The following is a 25236-nucleotide window of genomic DNA, read 5'->3' as shown; positions in this document are numbered from 1 at the left end:
TCGGTCTGAGAATTAAAGAGAGAACACCTGGAATGCTACAGTGAGAAAAGTTCGAGCTTCTATCAAGGTAGGAAGACGGGAAAAAAGAAATAAAGAAACAAAGGCCTCCAAGGGGGAGGGGCCCCGCGAGGAGCCGGGCTGAGGCCGAGGGAGTGTCCCCAGGACAGGAGAGCCCCGTCCCGGAGCAGCAGGAGCTGCACCAACCTTCCCGGGGGGAAAGGGGCTCGCAGGGGGTTGGAGCAGGACCCCAGGAGGGCGGGGATGCCCTTGGGCTCCCTGGGACACTAACAGACACCTGCGCCCCGGGAGAGTGCGCCGAGCTCCCTAAGGGCTGCAGCGCGCACGGCGGGACCCGGAGCAGCTCGGTGGGGGAGGCTCGGGGGCGGCTCCGCGGAGGGGGCTGCGGGGCGGGAGCGCGAATCCAACAGCGCAGGCCCGGGAGCACAGGGCGCCGGGACACAGCCCAGGATCCGGCCTCCCCCCGGGACAGGCAGAGGCCGGGAGGGCCCAGGACAGCAAGGACGCTCCTGCCCCGAGCTGAGCAGATCAGCGGCACCGCTCCGGAGCCTCCAGGCCCTGCAGAGGAGAGCTCCGGAGGTACTGCGGGAGCTGACACCAGGGCTGCAGAGCTGGCCCCGCCACTGCGGCTGTTCCTCCTGGGGCCTCACGGGGTAAAAACCCCCACTGATCCCTGCACCAGGCAGGGGGCACAGCAGCTCCCCCAAGTGCTAACACCGGAAAATCAGCACAACAGGCGCCTCCCACAAAAGACCAGCTAGACGGACAAGTTCCAAGGGAAGTCAAGGGACTTAAAGTATACAGAATCAGAAGATCCTCCCCTGTGTTTTTTTTTTTCTCTTTGCTTCCCCCACCCCTTTTCCCCCTTTCTTTTTGTTTCACTATTTCTTTTTTCTTCCTTTTTTCTTTTTCTCTTTTCTTTCCTTCTTTCTCTCCTCTCTTTTTCTCCTTTTCCCAATCCAACTTGTTTTTGGCCACTCTGCACTGAGCAAAATGACTAGAAGGAAAACCTCACCTCAAAAGAAAGAATCAGAAACAGTACTCTCTCCCACAGAGCTACAAAATCTGGATTACAATTCAATGTCAGAAAGCCAATTCAGAAGCACAATTATAAAGCTACTGGTGGCTCTAGAAAAAAGCATAAAGGACTCAAGAGACTTCATGACTGCAGAATTTAGATCTAATCAGGCAGAAATTTAAAATCAATTGAGGGGATCCCTGGGTGGTACAGCGGTTTGGCACCTGCCTTTGGCCCAGGGCGCGAACCTGGAGACCCGGGATAGAATCCCACATCGGGCTCCCGGTGCATGGAGCCTGCTTCTCCCTCTGCCTATGTCTCTGCCTCTCTCTCTCTCTCTCTCTCTCTATCTCTCTCTCTCTGACTATCATAAATGAATTAAAAAAAATTAAAACAAAAATCAATTGAATGAGTTGCAATCCAAGCTAGAAGTCCTGACAACGAGGGTTAACGAGGTGGAAGAACGAGTGAGTGACATAGAAGACAAGTTGATGGCAAAGAGGGAAATGGAAAATGAGGAAAAAAGAGACAGACAATTAAAAGACCATGAGGATAGATTAAGGGAAATAAATGACAGACTGAGGAAGAAAAACCTACGTTTAATTGGGGTTCCCGAGGGCGCCGAAAGGGACAGAGGGCCAGAATATGTATTTGAACAAATCATAGCTGAAAACTTTCCTAATCTGGGAAGGGAAACAGGCATTCAGATCCAGGAGATAGAGAGATGCCCCCTTAAAATCAGTAAAGACCGTTCAGCACCTCGACATTTAATAGTTAAGCTTGCAAATTCCAAAGATAAAGAGAAGATCCTTAAAGCAGCAAGAGACAAGAAATCCCTGACTTTTATGGGGAGGAGTATTAGGGTAACAGCAGACCTCTCCACAGAGACCTGGCAGGCCAGAAAGGGCTGGCAGGATATATTCAGGGTCCTAAATGAGAAGAACATGCAACCAAGAATACTTTATCCAGGAAGGCTCTCATTCAGAATGGAAAGAGAGATAAAGACCTTCCAAGACAGGCAGGAACAGAAAGAATATGTGACCTCCAAACCAGCTCTGCAAGAAATTTTAAGGAGGACTCTTAAAACTCCCTTTTAAGAAGAAGTCCAGTGGAACATTCCACAAAAACAAGGACTGAATAGATATCATGATGACACTAAACTCCTCTCAATAGTAACTCTGAACGTGAACAGGCTTAATGACCCCATCAAAAGGCGCAGGGTTTCAGATTGGATAAAAAAGCAGGACCCATCTATTTGCTGTCTACAAGAGACTCATTTTAGACAGAAGGACACCTACAGCCTGAAAATAAAAGGTTGGAGAACCATTTACCATTCAAATGGTCCTCAAAAGAAAGCATGGGTAGCCATCCTTATATCAGATAAACTAAAATTTACTCCGAAGACTGTAGTGAGAGTTGAAGAGGGACACTATATCATACTTAAAGGATCTATCCAACAAGAGGACTTAACAATCCTCAATATATATGTCCCGAATGTGGGAGCTGCCATATATATCAATCAATTAATAACCAAAGTTAAGACATAATTAGATAATAATACACTTATACTTGGTGACTTCAATGTAGCTCTTTACCCTCGATAGGTCTTCTAAACACAACATCTCCAAAGAAATGAGAGCTTTAAATGATACACTGGACCAGATGGACTTCACAGATATCTACAGAACTTTACACCCAAACTCAACTGAATACACATTCTTCTCAAGTGCACATGGAACTTTCTCCAGAAGAGACCACATACTGGGTCACAAATCGGGTCTGAACCAATACCAAAAGATTAGGATCGTCCCCTTCATATACTCAGTGAATAATGCCTTGAAATTAGAACTAAATCACAACAAAAAGTTTGGAAGGACTTCAAACACGTGGAGGTTAAGGACCATCCTGCTAAAAGATGAAAGTCTCAACCAGGAAATTAAGGAAGAATTAAAAAGTTTCATGGAAACAAATGAGAATGAAGATACAACTGTTCAAAATCTTTGGGATGCAGCAAAAGCAGTCCTGAGGGGGAAATACATCGCAATACAAGCATCCATTCAAAAACTGGAAAGAACTCAAATACAAACGCTAACATTACACCTAAAGGAGCTAGAGAAAAAACAGCAAATAGATCCTACACCCAGCAGAAGAAGAGAGTTAATAAAGATTCGAGGAGAACTCAACGAAATCGAGACCAGAAGAACTGTGGAACAGATCAACAAAACCAGGAGTTGGTTCTTTGAAAGAATTAATAAGAGAGATAAACCATTAGCCCGCCTTATTAAAAAGAAGAGAGAGAAGACTCAAATTAATAAAATCATGAATGAGAAAGGAGAGCTCACTACCAACACCAAGGAAATACAAACGATTTTAAAAACATATTATGAACAGCTATACGCCAATATATTAGGCAATCTAGAAGAAATGGACGCATTTCTGGAAAACCACAAACTACCAAAACTGGAACAGGAAGAAATAGAAAACCTGAACAGGCCAATAACCAGGGAGGAAATTGAAGCAGTCATCAAAAACGTCCCAAGACACAAGAGTCCAGGGCCAGATGGCTTCCCAGGGGAATTCTATCAAACGTTTAAAGAAGAAACCATACCTATTCTCCTAAAGCTGTTTGGAAAGATAGAAAGAGATGGAGTACTTCCAAATTCGTTCTATGAGGCCAGCATCACCTTAATTCCAAAACCAGACAAAGACCCTACCAAAAAGGAGAATTATAGACCAATATCCCTGATGAACATGGATGCAAAAATTCTCAACAAGATACTAGCCAATTGGATCCAACAGTACATTAAGACAATTATTCACCATGACCAACTAGGATTTATTCCCGGGACACAAGGCTGGTTCAACAGTCGTAAAACAATCAATGTGATTCATCATATCAGCAAGAGAAAAACCAAGAACCATAGGATCCTCTCTTAGATGCAGAGAAAGCATTTGACAAAATACAGCATCCATTCCTGATCAAAACTCTTCAGAGTGTAGGGATAGAGGGAACATTCCTCAACATCTTAAAAGCCATCTACGAAAAGCCCACAGCAAATATCATTCTCAATGGGGAAGCACTGGGAGCCTTTCCCCTAAGATCAGGAACCAGACAGGGATGTCCACTCTCACCACTGCTATTCAACATAGTACTAGAAGTCCTAGCCTCAGCAATCAGACAACAAAAAGACATTAAAGGCATTCAAATTGGCAAAGAAGAAGTCAAACTCTCCCTCTTCGCCGATGATGTGATACTCTACATAGAAAACCCAAAAGCCTCCACCCCAAGATTGCTAGAACTCATACAGCAATTTGGCAGCGTGGCAGGATACAAAATCAATGCCCAGAAGTCAGTGGCATTTCTATACACTAACAATGAGACTGAAGAAAGAGAAATTAAGGAGTCAATCCCATTAACAATTGTACCCAAAAGCATAAGATACCTAGGAATAAACCTAACCAAAGAGGTAAACGATCTATACCCTAAAAACTATAGAACACTTCTGAAGAAAATTGAGGAAGACACAAAGGGATGGAAAAATATTCCATGCTCATGGATTGGCAGAATTAATATTGTGAAAATGTCAATGTTACCCAGAGCAATATACACGTTTAATGCAATCCCTATCAAAATACCATGGACTTTCTTCGGAGAGTTAGAACATAGTATTTTAAGATTTGTGTGGAATCAGAAAAGACCCCGAATAGCCAGGGCAATTTTAAAAAAGAAAACCATAGCTGGGGACATTACAATGCCAGATTCCAGGTTGTACTACAAAGCTGTGGTCATCCAGACAGTATGGTACTGGCACAAAAACAGACACATAGATCAATGGAATAGAGAATCCAGAAGTGGACCCTCAACTTTATGGTCACGTAATATTCGATAAAGGAGGAAAGACTATCCATTGGAAGAAAGACAGTCTCTTCAATAAATGGTGCTGGCAAAATTGGACATCCACATACAGAAGAATGAAACTAGACCACTCTCTTTCACCATACACAAAGATAAACTCGAAATGGATGAAAGATCTAAATGTGAGACAAGATTCCATCAAAATCCTAGAGGAGAACACAGGCAACACCCTTTTTGAACTCGGCCACAGTAACTTCTTGCAAGATACATCCAGGAAGGCAAAAGAAACAAAAGCAAAAATGAACTATTGGGACTTCATCAAGATAAGAAGCTTTTGCACAGCAAAGGATACAGTCAACAAAACTCAAAGACAACCTACAGAATGGGAGAAGATATTTGCAAATGACGTATCAGATAAAGGGCTAGTTTCCAAGATCTATAAAGAACTTATTAAACTCAGCACCAAAGAAACAAAGAATCCAATCATGAAATGGGCAAAAGACATGAACAGAAATCTCACAGAGGAAGACATAGACATGGACAACAAGCACATGAGAAAATGCTCTGCATCACTTGCCATCAGGGAAATACAAATCAAAACCACTATGAGATCCCACCTCACACCAGTGAGAATGGGGCAAATTAACAAGGCAGGAAACCACAAATGTTGGAGAGGATGCGGAGAAAGGGGAACCCTCTTGCACTGTTGGTGGGAATGTGAACTGGTGCAGCCACTCTGGAAAACTGTGTGGAGGTTCCTCAAAGAGTTAAAAATAGACCTGCCCTACGACCCAGCAATTGCACTGCTGGGGATTTACCCCAAAGATGCAGATTCAATGAAACGCCGGGACACCTGCACCCCGATGTTTCTAGCAGCAATGGCCACGATAGCCAAACTGTGGAAGGAGCCTCGGTGTCCATCGAAAGATGAATGGATAAAGAAGATGTGGTTTATGTACACAATGGAATATTCTTCAGCCATTAGAAACGACAAATACCCACCATTTGCTTCAACGTGGATGGAACTGGAGGGTATTATGCTGAGTGAAATGAGTCAGTCAGAGAAGGACAAACATTATATGTTCTCATTCAGTTGGGGAATATAAAAAATAGTGAAAGGGAATAAAGGGCAAAGGAGAGAAAATGTGTGGGAAATATCAGTGTGGGTAACAAAACATGAGAGATACCTAACTCTGGGAAACGAACAAGGGGTAGAGGAAAGGGAGGCGGGTGGGAGGTTGGGGTGACTGGGTGACGGGCACTGAGGGGGGCACTTGACGGGATGAACACTGTGTGTTATGCTATATGTTGGCATATTTAACTCCAATAAAAAAATACAAAAAAAAAAAAAAGAAAGAAAAGAAAAGCTTCTGTCTCATTGTCAGACAGTTGTGTGATCGCATCTGGCTCTTGCCCCTTCTGCTGTTGCCTCACCTCTACCTTCCCCAAACTCCAAGGAGAGCAAGACTTCAGGAGGAGGACAGGGGGTCCAAGTGGCTTTTGCAAGCCTCCCTAGGCAATGAGACATTCTTCTCTTCTTGGGCTCATTGAACAGGGAACATGTACATAATACATGTTTTCCTTTTTTTGTACATACATAATGCATTTCTAGAGAGTGCTGTAGATGCAGTTATTGCTTCAGAAACATCTAAAAAATAGTCACAGGCTTTTTTTTTCACTTATTGATCCCTAGAAAAGCAAAAAAAGATTATTTCTTTTGTAGCAGCTTGCCAAATTTCTTTAGGGCCTGGAGCAGCACTAATTGCTTCCTGTCTTGGTCACGGCATGTTCATTCCTCAACCCACCACACGCTGCTTTCCTTAGTTATCATTCCAGGGAATCTGCTGCTTGGGTCCCTAGTAAGGAACCTAGAGCAGACAAGAGGGGATCCTGGTGCTGAAGGGGCAAGATGAGAGCATATTCAGAACCTATGCAGAAATGTGGAAATCCAAAATACAAGGAACGAACTTGGACAGTTATTAAAAACATGACCTACAAAAATAAATGAAATGCAGAAATAATTATTGAAACAGAAGGTATGTAACATAACTCATGTAGACAAGGACAAAAGCAAAGGAAACTCTGAGAGAGCTTTTAAAAAAAAAATCCAGCTAAAAACATGCTTACAGAAGTTAGATAAAGCAAACCGGTTAGGAAAGTAAACGTGAATGGTTTTCAAAATCCATTTAGAAGATGTTTGAAATAGATACACCTGAAAAAAAATAGATACACCTGAAACAAAATAATTTAAAAATAAAAAAGATGGGAAAATTTTATCAAGAAAACATAAACAGAAAATAACAGGATGACACATAATTTAATTTTTAGTAAAAAGAATTTTTAAAAAAGATTTTATTTATTTATTCATGAGAGACACACAGAGAGAGGCAGAGACACAGGCAGAGGGAGAAGCAGGCTCCATGCAGGGAACCTGATGTGGGACTCGATCCTAGGTCTCCAGGGTCACACCTTGGGCTGAAGGCCGTGCTAAACCACTGAGCCACCGGGGCTGCCCAAAAAGAAGAATTTGATGCAAAGTGCAGTCAAGGTGTCCAAAGGGACATTTTTTTCTATGTTAAATAAAAAGTGCAGTTACTAGTGAACATTACATGTGCTGCTCTGTGCTGAGTAACATCAAAATATGAAGCAAAATGCCCCTTGATTCAGCAGTTTTACGCCTGGATGCATTCCAAAAGAAGTGTTTATTTCTGGTCACTAAAGAGAATGTACTAGAATGTTTGTAGCAGCACTTTCCATAGTAGCTCCCAAATCAAAACTACCCAAATGACCATCACCAATAGAATGGGTAGAGAATGGAGAAACCCTCACCCAATGGACATCTATACAGTAGTGAAAATGAATGTTATGCATACAGCAATCTACATGAACCTCATAGTCGAAGTCCTGAGCAAAATCTGTCCGCCGCAAATGAGCACATGCTGTATGATTCCATTTATACAAAGGAAAAAATGGAACAAACAGATAAAGACTCCTAACTCTGGGAAACGAACTAGGGGTGGTGGAAGGGGAGGCGGGAGGGGGGTGGGGGTGAATAGGTGACGGGCACTGAGGGGGGCACTTGACGGGATGAGCACTGGGTGTTATTTTGTATGTTGGCAAATTGAACACCAATAAAAAATTAATTTATTATTAAAAAATAAAGAGAAAATAATAATAATAATTAAAAAAACAGAGCTAATCTGAGAGGATGATAGTTTCTCTTTGCAGAGAGGGGCCAGTTGCTAGAAGGGAGCACAATGGGGAGGGGGTGTTCTGTGTTCTGGTTACATGGCTATGCTAATTTTGTGAATAATATTCAGGCTGCTTACTTGACTTGTATATTTTTCTTTAAATATATTTCGTTTTAGTAAAAAAAAAGGTAAAAAATATACTTAGTAAATCTATTTTAGTAAAACTGTATTTTTTTATTTTAGTAAAAAATTTTAGTATTTTCTTCATATTTATCTTAAAAATCAAGAAAAAATTATCAGAGAGACTAGAAAACTGTACAGAAAAACTGTTTTAGGGATGCCTGGGTGGCTCAGCAGTTAAGCATCTGCCTTTGGCTAAGGGCGTGATCCTGGGGTCCCGGGATTGAGTTCTGCATCGGGCTTCCTCATGGAGCCTGCTTCTTCCTCTGCCTATGTCTCTGCCTCTCTCTCTGTGTCTCTCATGAATAAATAAATAAAATCTTTTAAAAAAAACATTTTAGAGATTTTAGCATATTGCTTCAATAAAATTTTACTTAAATAAATAAACAGATTTTTAAATAATACAGCTCTTTACATTGAATTAATGCATAACTGATTATACCTTAAAACATATATGTATGTGTTATGTATATACTTAAAAAATATTTAACTGTTGTTCGTATATCAGGCCAATAAGAATTCCTAAAGTCCCCAAACAGGAATTGTATAAACCATGTGACATTCTGAAACTGTCATGTGATAAACTAGATACTATTATTCATATTATAAACAACTACAAAAATTAACTATTTGAGATATCTCTGAAATAAATATTTGGCCAGTGATTAAATGAAGGTGACAGTTACAGATTGTAATAATAATGAATAATTATTTTTGAGAAAATAAAAATGAGAAAAATAAGTATGTCATGAAAGTTTTTCCAGGTGTTTAAAGCTGTATTCAGTTCATAGTCTTGAATGCTTCTATTATTTAAAAAATGAAAATAAATCAGTTTTCTTTATAATTCAATTTGAAAAGTAAAAACAAACCTAGTGGAAATAGGAGTAAAGAAGTAATAAGAATAAAAGTGGCAAATGAAATAATTAGAAGAGATAAAAGAAAACAGTAGAGCTGATGGATAAATCTAGGTACTTATTCCTTTGAAGGAAAAAGAAAACAGCACAATAATAGGTAATGTAATATAATTAGGAATAAAATTTAAAAATAAAGAGAAATAAGGAACTCTATTAGAAATTTTTTAAACATAGAGTGCTTTATGCCATATTATACCCATATGTATATTTTAATTGCAATTGTAAATGGCAAACCTGGGAAATTGCAATTACAGAGATGTAATTAAGAGAATAAAACCCTAATAGATGCAGATGTATGGGAGGAGTTATAAAGATTAACCAGTTCATGGTCTGAGGTCAGACAGTGATTGGTTTTTTTTGTTTTTTTTCAAACTTCTGGGTATAACCTGTCTCTGCCCAGTGTGCAGAGCACTATTTTACCTTGGCCAGCATACTTAACCTTGTTTTTTGAATGAATGAACCAGTGAATGAGTGCTCTTTTGCTTTAGTGGGGATCACATAGCCCTCTCAGAGGTTAGTAAAAAGTTCGGTAATGTATGTGAGATTCTTACCATAGGGGCTATTAAATAGTGAGCATTCAGTTCACAATGGGTCGGGTGTCTTACAGTACATGGGAATCAAAAGGTCAATGAGTAATCTTTTGATATGTATGTATATTTTTCAGGTTATCCTGATCCAGAAAATTTTTCCTGGACAGAATATCTGGAAGCTACTCAAACTAATGCTGTTCCTGCCAAAGTTTTTAAAATGGTACGTTTGTGTCTGAATACCCTCTCAACTTTAAACAATGCACATGTTGACTTCATTGGCAGTTTTAAATTATTCGGATTTTTTCTTTTCAAAGTCAAGTGTTATTCCCTAACCAATTTGCCTTGTTTTCATTTAAAACTACAAAGGAGGTGACTCTCCCCACACAAAGGTAATGATGGTCTCCCTACTTGGAAAGCACAGTAGGGACACCTGGGTGGCTCAGTGGTTGAGCGTCTGCCTTTGGCCTAGGGGTGATCCTGGAGTCCTGGGATCAAGTCCCACATCGGGCTTCTTGCATGGAGCCTGCTTCTCCCTCTGCCTTTGTCTCTCCCTCTCTCTCAATCTGTGTCACTCATGAATAAATAAATAAAATCTAAAGAAAGAAAGAAAGCAAGAAAAGCACAGTAGCCCATGCTAGCACAGCTGAAGGCACTGCATCAACTTCAGATAATAGTAGAATCCTTCACTTCTGCTTGTATTTGTCCATCACGTGGGAACTCTTGAGCTTTCGCAGTCTTGGGGTCTGTTTGAATGTCTTTGACGCCCTAATAGAATAGGTGAATCTCATGTAGCCTGTGTGTGTTCCAGTTTTATCCATCTTGAGGCAAACACTGCCTTTAGCATTTGTTAGAACACCAATTTTTATGTTCAAATTTGTACTTACACATTTATTCCAGGTTGAACTGAGCATAAATGATTTAGTAAAAGATGGTGCATTGATAGTATAGTTAGAGATATTTATGTTCTAAAATGGTTTTCAGGGATCCCTGGGTGGCGCAGCGGTTTGGCGCCTGCCTTTGGCCCAGGGCGTGATCCTGGAGACCCGGGATCGAATCCCACGTCGGGCTCCCGGTGCATGGAGCCTGCTTCTCCCTCTGCCTGTGTCTCTGCCTCTCTCTCTCTCTCTGTGAGACTATCATAAATAAATAAAAATTTATAAAAATAAATAAATAAATAAAATGGTTTTCAAATTGTTTCCTTTCAACTTGTGTGTTCCGGGCTTCCTGACTCATGTTTAATCAGAATTTTATATAGTGAGCTTCCACATATGATTCCATTTATAGAAAGTTTTCTAGGGATCAAAAGAGATTTGAAACAAAATGCTATTTCATTTTTTTTAAATTGATTATATAAGGATTTGGTAAATAAGTGTAATCGAATTAAGAAGGCTAGAAGTCCTGGAGTGCTTGAAAGGGCTTTAAGAATTGCAAAAACTCAGTAAGCAAAATACCAGCTGCTTGTATTATCTTTTTCTTTTTGTTTCTGTCAAAACTCATTGTAATTTTCCAAGAAGAAAATTACAGGAAAATAAAATTATGATTTAGTTAAAAAGGCAACTTCCAGGCTCTTAGATGGATTATTATGGATTCACCTCAAGCTATATATCTTTGGCATCTGCAATATGAAACTGTACCTTTGTTATTGAACAGTGACCTTGGGGAGAGCAGAAAGATTTTCAAGCATCAGAGACCTAATTATAGTCAGTGTACTCCATTTATTAAATGTAATAATGCATTTTGGAAGAAAATATGCTTCCACAAAAGCTGGAGAGAAACAAGCCCGGTATTGGAGAAAGATTTAACTGTGTATTACTCACATATCATGAGGATTTTATTTTCCAATTACCATTTCTAGACTTGAGAATTCAGTACACTTTTGTTTTCAATAAAGTCAGTTGAATACTTTTATGTGTAATAGCTTTCAAAGTTAAACTTTTTGCTAATCTACGAACACTGTTGGACTTGTCTTTTGACTTTGATTTTTGGTATTTAAATTTCCTTGGTGTCAATTATTTTGTAAGTTCTGGTATATTTTTTCCCATTTGGTGTGTGTGTGTGTGTGTGTGTGTGTGTGTGTGTGTGTTTCTGGGTGTCCATTATTATAGACTCTTGGCTCCTAGCATTTAAAAACTTGGAAGAAAGCTTAAATTAATACAATTTTTAACATGCTTACATTACAGATAAGTAACAAAAGCACAGGTTATGGCTTTAAATTACATTATGGTATGATTTTAAAACAGTTTAGCTGTGATAGTCATACAGCTTTTATCTATTTTAAAATTTAGATTTATAAAGGATTATTCTTATCCTTTCTAATTTTTTAGTAAATAATTTTGTGTTCTAGGTCCTATACTCCAAAACTGGGCAGCAAGAATAGTCAACAGTTTCTTAATCTATAAAGTTAATTTCAGAAAAAAATCCAAACAAATATATAAACTGTTAATAAATTAGAACTTTTCCTGAGTCTGGTGATTATTAATGAATTCATGATTTAATCTTTTTTTAGCTATCTTGAAAATGACCAGAACATTCTTTCTCCTCTCACAGGTTTTATGAAACTGGATAAAATAATATGTTTAATAAACCTTATGTGCCCTTAAACCTAAATTCCACGTATATTAATACAAGGTCTGAATGCAAAGTCAGAACAATTGCACTTTAGAAAACATGCGTGTCATTTCTGAGCCACTGGGTTTTGCAGACTTTTGTTCTTGTGATGTTTCAGCGGCCACCCCATGGTTTTCTGCCGAGCATGAGACTCGAAGCGGTGGACAGACGGAACCCCAGGCTAATTCGCGTGGCTACGGTCATAGATGTGGATGACCAGCGAGTAAAGGTACCTCCGTACTTCGAGGAGGGTGCTGCTGTCCAGGTGCAGGCCTGCCCCTCCAGCGAGGCTCTGGTTTCTTGGCACAGGGGGAGGAGAAAACTTGCACTAACGGTGTGTAGAGATTGCCAGCTGACACCTACTTGGCATAGGCAATCCTCGATTAGATACAACTAATTCTGAGAGGGATTCTAACATGCTCTTTTATGGATTTGCTGTTTAGACATTATACGTTTTTTCCTTTTTCTTTTTTTTCCCAAAGCTTCCTTTTATTGCTATTATCAGCTTTTTTGGAAATAGTCATTAAACACCTTAACAAGAACAAGTAAGTCTTTGTTTTCTACTGTTCTTTGTTCGATCAAAGAAAAAGGAATAAAAGGACTTCAGTCATGTAGCTGAAACAAAAATGCAGATTTTGAAGTTAATATTTTATGAACAGATTTCTATACTGTCCTTATTGTGAAACCTATTTTTTAAATGCACACATCTTCAAACTGAAATTTTCTTAAAATGGGAGCTTTTCATTTTTTTAGAGGAAGCTAAAAGTTGTGGTATTCAGTAAATCTACACCATATGACAGTTTAAAATTATTTTCCAAAAAAAAAGAAAAAGAAAAAGAAAATTATTTTCCACTCACAGTTTATTTCATACTCATAAAAAATTCAAGTCAACTACTTTTAATAGGCACTATCAAGATGCGTTTAAGTTTGATATAGTTTGCTCTGATTTAAAACAAATCTTTTTTGCTATGTGTTTTACTTGAAAACCATTTCTATTTCATCTCTTAAAGAATAATCAGTACATATATTTAAGTAAAATTTAGAGATGTGTATTTCACTGTAGATTATCAAGAATTAGCTGTTTCTTTTATTCTGACAAATGAAAATAATTATGCCAAACGCTATTCAGTACTAATACATTGTAGGTATTTTCTCCCATTATCTTGTTCTTAATGTTTTATTTTAAATTGAATTTTAAGCATATTGCTCAAATTCTTACTTATCTGTGGCTCTTGACTGCTTACTCTTATAGCACTTACTCTGGGAATAACTTTTGGATATCATAATTATTTTATAAATTCAGGAGTATTTTTAAAAAGATTTTACTTACTTATTTGAGAGAGTGCAAGAGAAGGAAGGGACAAGCTGCTCCACGTGAGGCTCAATCCCACAACCCTGAGATCATGACCTGAGCTGAGACCAACAGTTGAAAGCTTAACCAGCTGAGCCACCCAGGACCCCCAAACTTCAGAAATATTTTGTCACTGAAAATCAGTTTCAGGTCTTTTTCTCTGAATTCTCATTTAACTTTCATTATAAAATTACTGCATTTGTAGGAATAATTCAATCTTAATAGTACATCAAATCTTACTTAGAATTTTAATTGACAGATTTTCTTGTGATTCATAATATACATACTGTGTTACCCATTGAATGTATTCACCGGCTTATTTATGTGATCATATTGGGTTAACACATTACCTTAAAATATTTGAAAAACTAGTTCCTAAAGTGAATTTGGTGTATTTCTTACTTACTATCTCAACATTGATCCATTTAAATCTCTGAGAATTTAGTTGATCCTTCCAATGATATATTTCATGTATCTTCTCCTTCTCCTTTCTCTTTCATGGTAATTGCCTTATCCTTTACTATAAGGAAAGAGTTGGAAAGTGGTTGGTCTCTCTGACAGGATTAGAACCTTGAGTGTTATTTCTGTGTGCAAATTGGAAGTACCTTTAGGATTTTAGGAAGAAATTAAGATGTGTTTACACAGCTGATGCTCTCTACCCTGTGATATGGTGCTTTATAAGATGTGAAATGAATTGCTTCCACATACCATTCAGTATGTTGAAATGTATCAATCCTGAAATGGACATAAATGTCTTGGGGCTTGTGGCACACTTTGGGTCTCACAAACAGTCTCTACCCCCTTGCAGCCCATTCCTGGGATGAACCCTTCTGCCACGTTCTGCACCCTCTCCTAGTCATTGCTGCAGTTGGGTACATGCTTGTCCTGTCCCATGAAGTACAAGGGGAAAGAATGTGGGCCAGAAGTTTACAAATAGAAACAAATCACAAAGAAGATTCAGAAGTATGCCTTAAAATTGCATTCAACAGTGTTCCCGAGGAGAAAAGGGCATTGAAAATGAGCGTCAGGTGTTTCCCTCTGAATTCCTGTTTAAGGAAGTTGAAGGGAGTGGGTGAACTGTCTCTGTGATTGAAAATGCAATTGATGCTTCCCTGACCTCCTTGTTGTCCAGCACATTTCTCTATTCACTTATTAATGTGCCGACCATATTCTTCTATAGTTCGTTCATTCTTTCTTTTTTCTTTACTTGTTCTTTTCCTTCCTTCTTTTCCTTCCTTCTTTTCTTTCTTTCTTTCTTTCTTTCTTTCTTTCTTTCTTTCTTTCTTTTCTTTCTTTCTTTCTTTTTATCTCTTTCTTTCTTTCTTTTTTTCTTTTTCTTATCTTTTCTTTCTTTTCTTTCCTTGTAATTTCCTCTTTTAAAGTCTATATCCTTCCAAGACAGTTTCTATCATTGACATTGGCACATAATAGGTGCTTAATATATGTGGGAATCAATGAGTGAGTGAACGAGCGAATGGCATTGCATATACTCTGGCATCCTGGTATTTGAGTGTGTGAAATAATTGTGTTAGTCAAAAAATAGTCTTCCCTCATTCTTAATCCCTCTCCTAATTACTCTTCCATTGGAAATCCAGTTCAGCATAATGTATTAGAAAGTGACATAGGATACACTGATCTAGGTTTGAATTTCAGCTCTGACTTATTTAACTGTGTTATTAACTTGGTGGTTACTCAGTATACTTGAACTTCTCCTTATCTGTAAAGTGATGTAGTCAATAATGCCTACTTTGTTGGGTTATTGTGATCACTGAACATTCAGTGAAGTAGCATATATATAATACCCAAAAATGTGCCTGACTTTCTTTAGCACTTAAGTCGTAGCTGCTGTTATCAGCCAGTACAAATGCCCTGTCCTACTCTCCCTGGGTGCCTTTATTATCTGTGTTGATGAAGAGGCCTCATGAAAATACTTGTCATTGGTAGGTGGGAAAGGAACAAGCTCATGCTCCCTGGTGAGTTTGACTGGAATTCCTCTGGGAGTGCTTGCATCACTCTTGCATCCCTCCTTGCATCACATGCCATTGGCTGACTGTTGAGAGGAGAGTCAGCCTGTGGGACCAAAAGACCAATATCAAAGATGACGATAATGATGATGATAGCACTTAGTTTTTATCAGATGACCCTCTTATAAGGGCTTTCTATGCATTAGTGTATTCTAACAGTCACCATAGGACACAAGGTGTGATTATTAGACTCATTTTTTTAAATTGAAGTTCGATTTGCCAACATATAGTATAATACCCAGTGCTCACCCCATCAAGTGCCCTCAGTGCCCATCACCCAGTCACTGCATCCCACTGCCCACCTCCCCTTCTGCTACCCCTTGTTTGTTACTCAGAGCTGGACAGAAGAATGAAACTACACTCCCAATTTTAAACAGAGGTTTTTAACCTAGAGCTTATAATCTTCCCACTCCTTCTCCTCTTATTGTCATAAATATCCCACTTCCTAATGGGACAGCAGAAGTCTAGGGTGGGGACTGAATCCACTCCCAACCCACCCTACTTTGTCCTTTGTGCTGAGCCCCAATTGCCTGTCCTCCCTAGAGGTTTGTGTGGTAGTGCCAGCACTTCCTGGCAGAGTGCAGTAGATAGGGAAGACTAACTTTTTTTTCCTTTATGCCAGTCCCCAGATATGAAGTTGCCCTTATGTGCTTCATTAATTCTATTTTTGAGGCAGCTTTTTTGAGATATAATTCACACACCATAAAATTCACTGGTTTTGAGTATATTCCCAGAGCTGTGCAACCATTTCCACTATCTAAATTTAGAACACTGTCATCCTCTGCAAAAGAAAGTTCATACTCCCAGCAATGATTCCTCAGTCTACACCCGCTCTCAGCCCCTGGCAATCACTAATCTACTTGCTGTCTCTATGGGGTTGCCTATTCTGAACATGTCATACAAATGGAATCATGTCATATGCGATCTTTTGTACTTGGCTTATTTCATTTAGCATAATGTCTTAAAGATTTATCCGTCTTGTAGCATGTATCAATACTTATTAATTTTTATTTCTGAATAGTATCCCATTGTATGGATCTCCCACATCTTGTCTATCCATTCATCATTGATAGACATGTGGGTCGTTTCCATTTTTTGGTTATTTTGAATAATGCTACTATGAACATTTGTGTGTTTTTGTGTGGACATATGTTTTCATTTCTCTTGGGTATATCTCTAGGAGTAGAATTTCTGGATCATATGGTAACTCTTTGTTTTACATAGTGACTGCCCCATTTTACATTCTTACTAGCAGTATATGAAGGTTTTAGTTTCCCTACATCCTTACCAAAATTTGTTATCATCTGTTTTTATTTATTTTTTAATTTTAGCTAGCCAGATAGGCCTTATATGTGTAGATACAAAGAATCTAAATTATTACAGTTGACATGTGACTGCTAATAATACATTGGCCTGAAGGAGCAGGATCCAGTTACTTCCTGGTGGTTGTAGTAGAGGAAATGATAACAGTAGATGGTATCAGGCTCAGAAGTCACAGAAGTATAATCAGTGGAGTAAGAAGACCAACTTATTGAATATGGACTTTCTTCCAGATATTTAGCTAAATATGTTGTATATTTTACCTTTATCTCCACAACAACTCTTTTTTAAACTTGTATTTTTATTGAGGTATAACTGATGTGTGACACTGTTATTAGTTTCAGGTGTACAGCATAACGGTTTTTATTGATTTTAGGGGGGATCTCTCTATCTCCTGGATCTGAATGCCGGTTTCCCTTCCCAAGTTAGGGAAGTTCTCAGCTGTGATTTGTGCAAATACAGTTTCTGGACCTCTGTCCCTTTCGGCCCCTCGGGAACCCCAATTAAATGTAGATTTTTCCTTCTGAGGCTGTCATTTATTTCCCTTAACCTATCCTCATGATCTTTTGTTTTTCTCTTTTTTCCTCAGTTTCCCTCCTTGCCATCAACTTGTCTTCTATGTCACTCACTCGTTCTTCCACCTCGTTAACCCTCATCATTAGGACTTCCAGTTTGGATTGCATCTCATTCAATTGATTTTTAATTTCGGCCTGATTAGATCTAAATTCTGCAGTCATGAAGTCCCTTGAATCCTTTATGCTTTTTTCTAGAGCCACCAGTAGCTTTATAATTGTGCTTCTGAATTGGCTTTCTGACATTGAATTGTAATCCAAAGTTTGTAACTCTGTGGGAGAGAGGACTGTTTTTGATTCTTTCTTTTGAGGTGAGGTTTTCCTTCTAGTCATTTTGCTCAGTGCAGAGTGGCCAAAAACAAGTTGTACTTGATAGAAGCGCTCATTCTTCTCACTGTAGCATTCCATCTGTTCTCTCTTTAAATCTTAGACCGAATTCATAGGTTTTCAGGATGATTTGAAAGTTATCTAGGTAAGTTGGTGGGGACAGGTGACTTGGGGACCCTACCCTTCCGCCATCATGCCCCAATTCTTCAGGTGTACAGCATAGTGATGAACTATTTGTTTACACTGAGAAAGAGTCACCACAGTAGGTCTAGTTACACAAAACTCTTACACATACATTCTTTCTTCTTTATAGTTGGCATGGAGACTAAGTAATTTGACCCATATTTCCTAGTCAGGTGGCAGAACTGGCTATAAACTTAGATGTTTCTAACTCCAAAGCCAATGCTCTCATTTCAGATATTACCCTGTAGCTGTGATAAGCCATGAGAACTTGAGACTATAAATTGTCAGTGTTGGTGGGGTAGAGGGCAGTAGCAGCCTGATTCAGGATTCTCTACTCTTGGTCTCTTAAGTCCACTGGCATTGGTCAAGTCAAATAGTCTGATTTTTGTACTGAAACTATTAAGTTGGTAGTGTACTGTTGAGTTACAAAGTTTTTCTTGCCATGGCAGGGTTTTAAGATGCTTGTTTTTACTTGTGTTGATTACTGTGTTTATTAATTACCATGGTTACTCTAATAAATATGTATGATGTACTCAGTGTGTATCATGTTCAATTTATAGCCAGCTATTATGTTTAATAATTATTATTTTGTTTGGTTGCACAGTGTACTCTGTTATATCTGAAAGCCCATTACTGTCACCTTATCAGGAAATGTGCATTAAATTACAGTAGATGGATGGATGCTTTTAGGAAGTTTAGCCATTATTTGGGGGAAAAATGTATTCTACAAATAAATGTAAAGGGAGAACTTAAAACAGAAATATTTGATAAATATTTGCCCTGTGGGAACTGCAGCTAAGTTGTGAAATGAATTATAAATGAATTCCAAATAGATGCTTTAGGAAGTTCTCCTGAATCATTAATAAATTGAGTGTCTTCAGCAAGTCTTTTCATATTTAATGCATTAACTGGATGTATTTGTGACATTTCCAAATGAAAAAAGAACATCATGACCAAGAGAAATTGTCATGGTAAGTTGTCTACTCGCGTGACCAGAAACTATTTTGAATTTTCGGTCAGGCCAGTAAGTTCAAAGCTTTTGTTTGAAAAAACCTGCAGGTGGATTAGTGCAAAGCAAAAGTCCAAATACAAGTCAGTGGATGTTCATTTTAATTAAGGGTTTCCTGTGCTTTTAGAAAGTTGCTTGACCCCTATGAGTCCTGGTTTAATTATCTGTCAAAAAAGGAGCAAAATTGGAATATATCATCTCTCTTGCCACTGTCTCTAGCTGGGATGCATTTTTGAAAATGGTTTTGAATTATGAGGACAGAACAAGATACTAACATTAAAAATGACTGTCCTTTGAGCTAAACTTCTAATTAATGCCCATTACAGTGTCACAGTGATTGATGACTGTCTTCATTTGGGAAGGAGACTGGGACAAATTTTAAAAATATTATGACCAATTAATGAAAAGATATTTTTAAGAGTAGGGGAGACTGTAAATTAGTGTCAACCCTGATTTCCAGAAAGGTTTAGGCAGGTAGAATGCCCTCCCTGGTAAAGGTGTATTAGTGTAATTACACTAACAACAAACAGGGCAATAATGACACGAGTGCTGGCTAACTCGGATGTGGTGCCCACGTGCTGCTGTTGATGTGCCTCACATTGTCTTGCTCTCTTAATCCACACAGCAGCCCTTAAAGGTAGATGCAAAGAGACCAGTGTACAAAACTTAAGCCACTTACCAAGACCATCCAGCTACAGCCAGAGCTCCGAACCCACAGGGCAGCATCTCTTCCTGTAAAGGGGAGCAAGTAACTATATCAGCATTCATGGGCCTTGTGGTCTCTGCCACAACTGCTTGGTTCTGTGGTTTAGCACAAAAGCGGAGGAGTGAGCTGTGTTCCTGTAAAATCTGGTGGGCTCTGACATTTGAATTCTATATAATTTTCACATGTCATGAAATATTCTTTTGATTTCATTCAGTCATTAAAAAAATATGAAAACCATTTTTTAGCTTGTGGGATGCACAAAAAAGCTGATGGGCCCTGTTTGGCCTGGGGACTCTAATTTGCCAACTCCCATCTTAATAGATAGACCACACTGATTCAGCTATGAGGCTTACTAAGTTGGGACTTTCAGTATAGGCAGGTATATATTCTTATCTTATTTAAAAAAAATATTTTTGAACCAAACCACATGTATGTTTATTTTCCAGTATAGTTTTCGATATTCAATAGAAAGAGGTAGAAGAGATGAGGCCTACCATATAATCAACTAGCTTCTAGACTTTAAATATATTTAAATATATTTCTCCTGGTATCAGTTGGTTACCATCCATTCATTTGATGATTTTCAGCATGAATGTAGTCAAGCTGATGTAAAATCTTTCACAGAGCAGGCTTCCCTGCCACTAAAATTGCATTCTCCAAGAATTGAAAGTAGAGACTTTCTTTAACGTTTTTATTAAAGTCAGTATGTGCAGAACAGAGTTGTATGCCCGATAGCATAGCAGGGAAGAACCGCCATGGTGGTGAATCGGATGTCCCACTCTGAAGCCATTGCTGGCCCTCCTTAGAAAATCCTCACCCAACCCCCATCTTACCAGCCTGACCTGCAAGATCTAATGAGATCCTGACATGTGATTATTTGGCTGGAGGCATCAGCTTAGTCATGAGCTGCATAGAATAGAAATAGAACATTTCACAGTTTTCTGCGCAGAATGCTGTCTGTGTAGAAACTTCTTAAATAAAAGATGATGATGTTGTAGCACTGGTTGTTCTTAACCCTTATTTTAGGATTATGCATTTCTTTTGAGTGTCTGAGGGATGCTACAGATTGCTCAGCTGCAAAATGCACATACCTGTGGATACAAATATGTATGTATTTTGTTTCAAGGGTTACTAGACTTTTTAGTAAGGATCTTATTTAAGACTAACAATTCAAAAAAAAAAAAAAAGGCTAACAATTCTTAAGTTAAAAAAGGTACCCTGTTCTCTGCACTCAGTCACTTTATTCAGTGTTTTATATTTACTCAAAAAGTCTTAGACCCCTTGCCTGCTGTGGTAAGGAAGCCTCTTGTTTCGCAGACATTCAGTCAGAACGTGCAGTGTGATCTCACTGTCTTCCTTCAGAGCAAATAAGACCCTGTTGGATTTGTCTTGGCTTTGGAGGAGACATGCACACTTTCTGCTATTTTTCTGAACAGAAGTGTACTATTTCTGACCAGCGGCAGCTTTGACATTCCACATGCCCTTACTAATACTGATACTTAGCTAATTATGCTGAATATCATCTCTTCTTCTCACATTTTCCTTTATAGGCACTCTATTTTTACCACTGGAAGAATATCTATCAAAAATAAATAAGTGAGCAAAAACACCCCAGAATAAAGTGGCTAGGCAAGATGGTGAATGCATCTCCCCTCCTTGTTCCAAAACCTGTGTCATTTCTTGTGATACAAGAAAAGACAATAGACTCAGGGAAAGGAGCTGCTTCTGTGAGAACAAGTAATTCTTAAATTAGATTAATTTTTTTCCAAAATGGAGTTGTATTATTTTCCCGCTGCTGCTGTAACAAATTGCCACAAACTTACTGGCCTAAAAGGACACAAATGCATCATATGTCTTTAGGTCAGAAGTGTTCTTAGGTTCAAACCAAGATTTCAGCAGGGATTCCTTGCCTTTTCCATTTTTCTAGGGCCACCTCTGCTCCTTGGCTCGCGTTTCCTTGCTCCATATTTGAAGCTAGCAGCATAACATCTTTAAACCTCTTCCTGATACTCCTGCCCCCCACTAATTGGGGCAGTTGTGATAACCTTGGGCCCACCAGACAACTCAGGATAATTTCCCCCATCTCAAGATCACAACTACAAATTTCAACATGTAAGGTAATGCTTTCACAGGTTTGCAGGTGTAGGACTAGGAACTGTTGTTCTGCCTACTGCAGTAGCACTGGACAAAATTAAGATGTTCATTAAAAAGAGGGAGAAGATGTGAGGCCTACTATGAAATTAAGAGCTTTTACTTACTGGAGAAACCATTCCAGGAGCTACAGGGCCTGAGATGGTATTGAGACTTGGAACTTGCCCTCACCAGCTAGTTGGGAGGTGTGGCATAAGCCATCAAGTGCTGGAAAAGTCCATTGTCAATGCAGCAAGCATTGTGAACGAAGATGCTGAGAGGCAGATGGCTTCTCCAGGAGAACAGTTTTTCTTCTCTTAAAAAAAGTATATTAACATGCCTTGTTTTATTTGCATTTCCAAACACCAAATGCCTTTATTTACTATCATGTTGAGACAAAGGAGATTTCAAATTTAATCTGTCTTAATGTGTATGAATGTGTGTGTGTGTTTGCATGCATGCATGTATATACACATTTCTTCATTTTTAAAATTGAAAGCCCCTTGGGTAGGTGGTCTATATGTGATCTGTGTTTGGGCCTGTGAGCGGGGGAATCATGGAAGGTTGCATAGCTGTAGGAGCCGTCAGAACTGTTTGGGAAACAGGTGACAGGGGTCTCCAGTTCAAGCAGTTGCTGTGAATCTTTTTTTTCTACTAAGATTTCTTAGGGGCTTGTTCCCAGCACAAGTCCTTCTATCGAGGACTTCACCCAGATGTATATGTCCTTGTGTCCTTGGCAAAAAACAGTGATGAGCCATGGCATGGTTGAGCCATGGCAACAACAGGACTGGGCCACATCCACAGGAACTATCTTTCCCAACTCCAAAGAGTCCTGGTTTTTTTTTTTTTTTAAGATTTGTATTTATTTATTCATAAGAGACACACAGAGAGAGAGAGAGGCACAGACACAGGCAGAGGGAGAAACAGGCTCTACACAGGGAGCCTGACGCGGGACTTGATCCTATGTCTCCAGGATCACACCCTGGGCTGAAGGTGGCGCTAAACCACTGAGCCCCCCCACCAGGCTGCCCCAAGAAGTTCTGTTGATCGAAAAAGAAGGGATGTGTAGATCCTGTAAACTCAGAGAATGAATTTGTATTCCAGGGTTGTTGAACCAACAGGAGATGAGTCAAAGCTGAACCAGAGATGGGATTCAGAGGTACAGGCTAGGCAGGATGACTGCCCCAGTGAGCAAGTTGATGATCTGGTAGCCAGGCTGTGTACAAACTGGAAACAGGCACAAGTTGAAAGTATTTGGGCTTCAGGGCAGAACTGGGTGTCGCATTTCAAGGGTGTAGTGCCGGGAGGGTTTTCCACAGCAGCAGAGTCTGGATCCACCATCCCCTGGAAGAGTGTTAGAAGTAGAGAATCTGGGCGTTTCCAGACCTGCTTGAGTCAGAATCCACATTTTAACAGAAGCTCCACCTGCTCTGTTCTCAAACATGAACAGAAATACTTACTTATTCACAGTCAGAGAAAGGCAGTCTGCGTGTCTTCTGCCCTAGTTTTTAATTCTCTTCTCCACATGGGTTGAGTTGGATGGTATATGTCCACTGCCCTCACAGTAAGCCAAGCATGAGTAGCTGCTTTTGGACTCTGAATTCAGCAGACATGGAGATCTGGGTGGTTCTCTGGGAAACCCTCTCACCTGTGATGCTGTTGTAGGAAAATTAAGGCTTCTAATAAACTCCTGCCAATGTCTGTTCCTTAATTTGGAGGCTTTATGTCAGAGGGCCATGAGGCTGGCACTCAGTGTTTGGCTTCCTAATATATTGATCAATATTTCCCTATCCTTTCCTTTGGGGAGAGCAGTAATTATTATTGTAGGGCTGTATAATTACATTTACCTGGTTCTTCTCTACCTCTTTGCTCCTTTTAGTCTTCTCATTGGCTTCTCTCTTTAACTTCTTGCCCAAGGTTTTGGTCCCTTTGTCTTTTCTTCTCTTTATTGGTGGTTCTGAAACCAGAGTGCATATTTAAAATGTTTAGCAGGGGGATCGGATCCCTGGGTGGCTCAGCGGTTTAGCCCCTGCCTTCGGCCCCGGGCATGATCCTAGAGTCTGGAGATCAAGTCCCCGTCGGGCTCCCTGCATGGAGCCTGCTTCTCCCTCTGCCTGTGTCTCTGGCTCTCTCTCTCTCTCTCTGTCTCTCATGAATAAATAAATAAAATCTTTTAAAAAAAAATGCCCGGCAGTTTGTAAGCTTCTCAGGTGATTCTAATGCACTACCTGGCTAAGCACCTCTCCTGGGTTCCCTCTCCCTGAGTGAACTCATCCATTCCACTGATTGTCAGTACTTCTTACTAGCAACTTTCAAATTTGTATATATTGCCATGACCTCTTCCCCCAGAGCTCCAGGGTCCTATATTAACTGTTACTTGACATCTTTTATATGTTTCATGGACTCCTCAATATATAGGCCCAAACTTGTTTCTTTCTTAGGCATCCTTGAATTAATAATTGCAGCTTCCCACCATATTACTCAAGCCAGACACTAGAGAGTCATCCCTAAAATTTGCCTGTCTTGGAACAACCACATGCAGCCAACGATCATATTCTATTGATTCTAGCTCCAGATACTGTATCCCTAGTCTCCTTACTGCTTTCTGTCTTGTGACTACCACCCTACTGATGGGTTGATGTCATCTCTCATTTGGACCACTACAGTTATCTCTCAGCTGGTGTGTGCATCCACTCAAGACACTGTCAATCTGTACTAGACAAAGATGCCAGCGTGAACTTAAAAATGTAGGTTGGATCACGTCACTTCCTGCGTACACCTTTCAGTGTTTTCCTCCTATTAGATTCACGTAAAAAAGATTCAACTCTTTTAATGTGCCCCACTAATCCTGAGTACTCTTGACATCTCCAGTCTTATCCTATACCTTATTACCTTTAGATACAATTATAAAATTTAGGGGGAAACATAGAAAAATGCCAGGATTTCGCTGGTGAATTTTGACTTAAGTTTGAACAATTCTCTTTTAAGTTGAAAGTGACTCTTAACTTTACATGAACGGGTGACATATAACCTTCTCTTTTGCTTTTGAAAAATACCACAATCATTACTTGAAGAATTGGCTATATTCAAAACCCACATGGGCAATAACAGCTATTTGTGACCAACTTCTATCACTGGCAACTGGCAAAATTCATCACAGTTGATTTTAAGGTGCATCTTGATTTCAAAATCACTGAACTGTAGTACAGGGGTGGAGTAAGGGATGTGCATGGTAGAATCAGGGAAATAGGAGAAATATTTTTCCATATTTTTTTCCAATAATGATTTTCTTTGCAAGGT

At 39.3% G+C, this 25236-nt stretch overlaps 1 protein-coding gene across 12 annotated transcripts in view; it reads left to right on the top strand.

The window, feature by feature from the left end:
- The window catches only part of L3MBTL4 (L3MBTL histone methyl-lysine binding protein 4), a 499515-nt gene that overhangs the window by 240177 nt on the left and 234102 nt on the right, over positions 1-25236 (top strand). For 10 of the 12 annotated variants that reach the window (XM_038543799.1, XM_038543800.1, XM_038543805.1 and 7 more), the window contains 2 exons: positions 9842-9927; positions 12433-12648. In XM_038543799.1, the coding sequence (XP_038399727.1) occupies positions 9842-9927; positions 12433-12648 (302 nt within the window). The remainder of the gene's footprint in view (positions 1-9841; positions 9928-12432; positions 12649-25236) is intronic. The other 2 variants (XM_038543806.1, XM_038543807.1) reach the window with 2 other exon arrangements.

The sequence above is a fragment of the Canis lupus genome, chromosome 7 (genome assembly GCF_011100685.1).
Source record: "Canis lupus familiaris isolate Mischka breed German Shepherd chromosome 7, alternate assembly UU_Cfam_GSD_1.0, whole genome shotgun sequence".
Classification (NCBI taxonomy): Eukaryota; Metazoa; Chordata; class Mammalia; order Carnivora; family Canidae; genus Canis; species Canis lupus.
The sequence above is the reverse complement of the archived record's forward strand: the minus strand, read 5'-3'. Positions and strand labels throughout refer to the sequence as shown.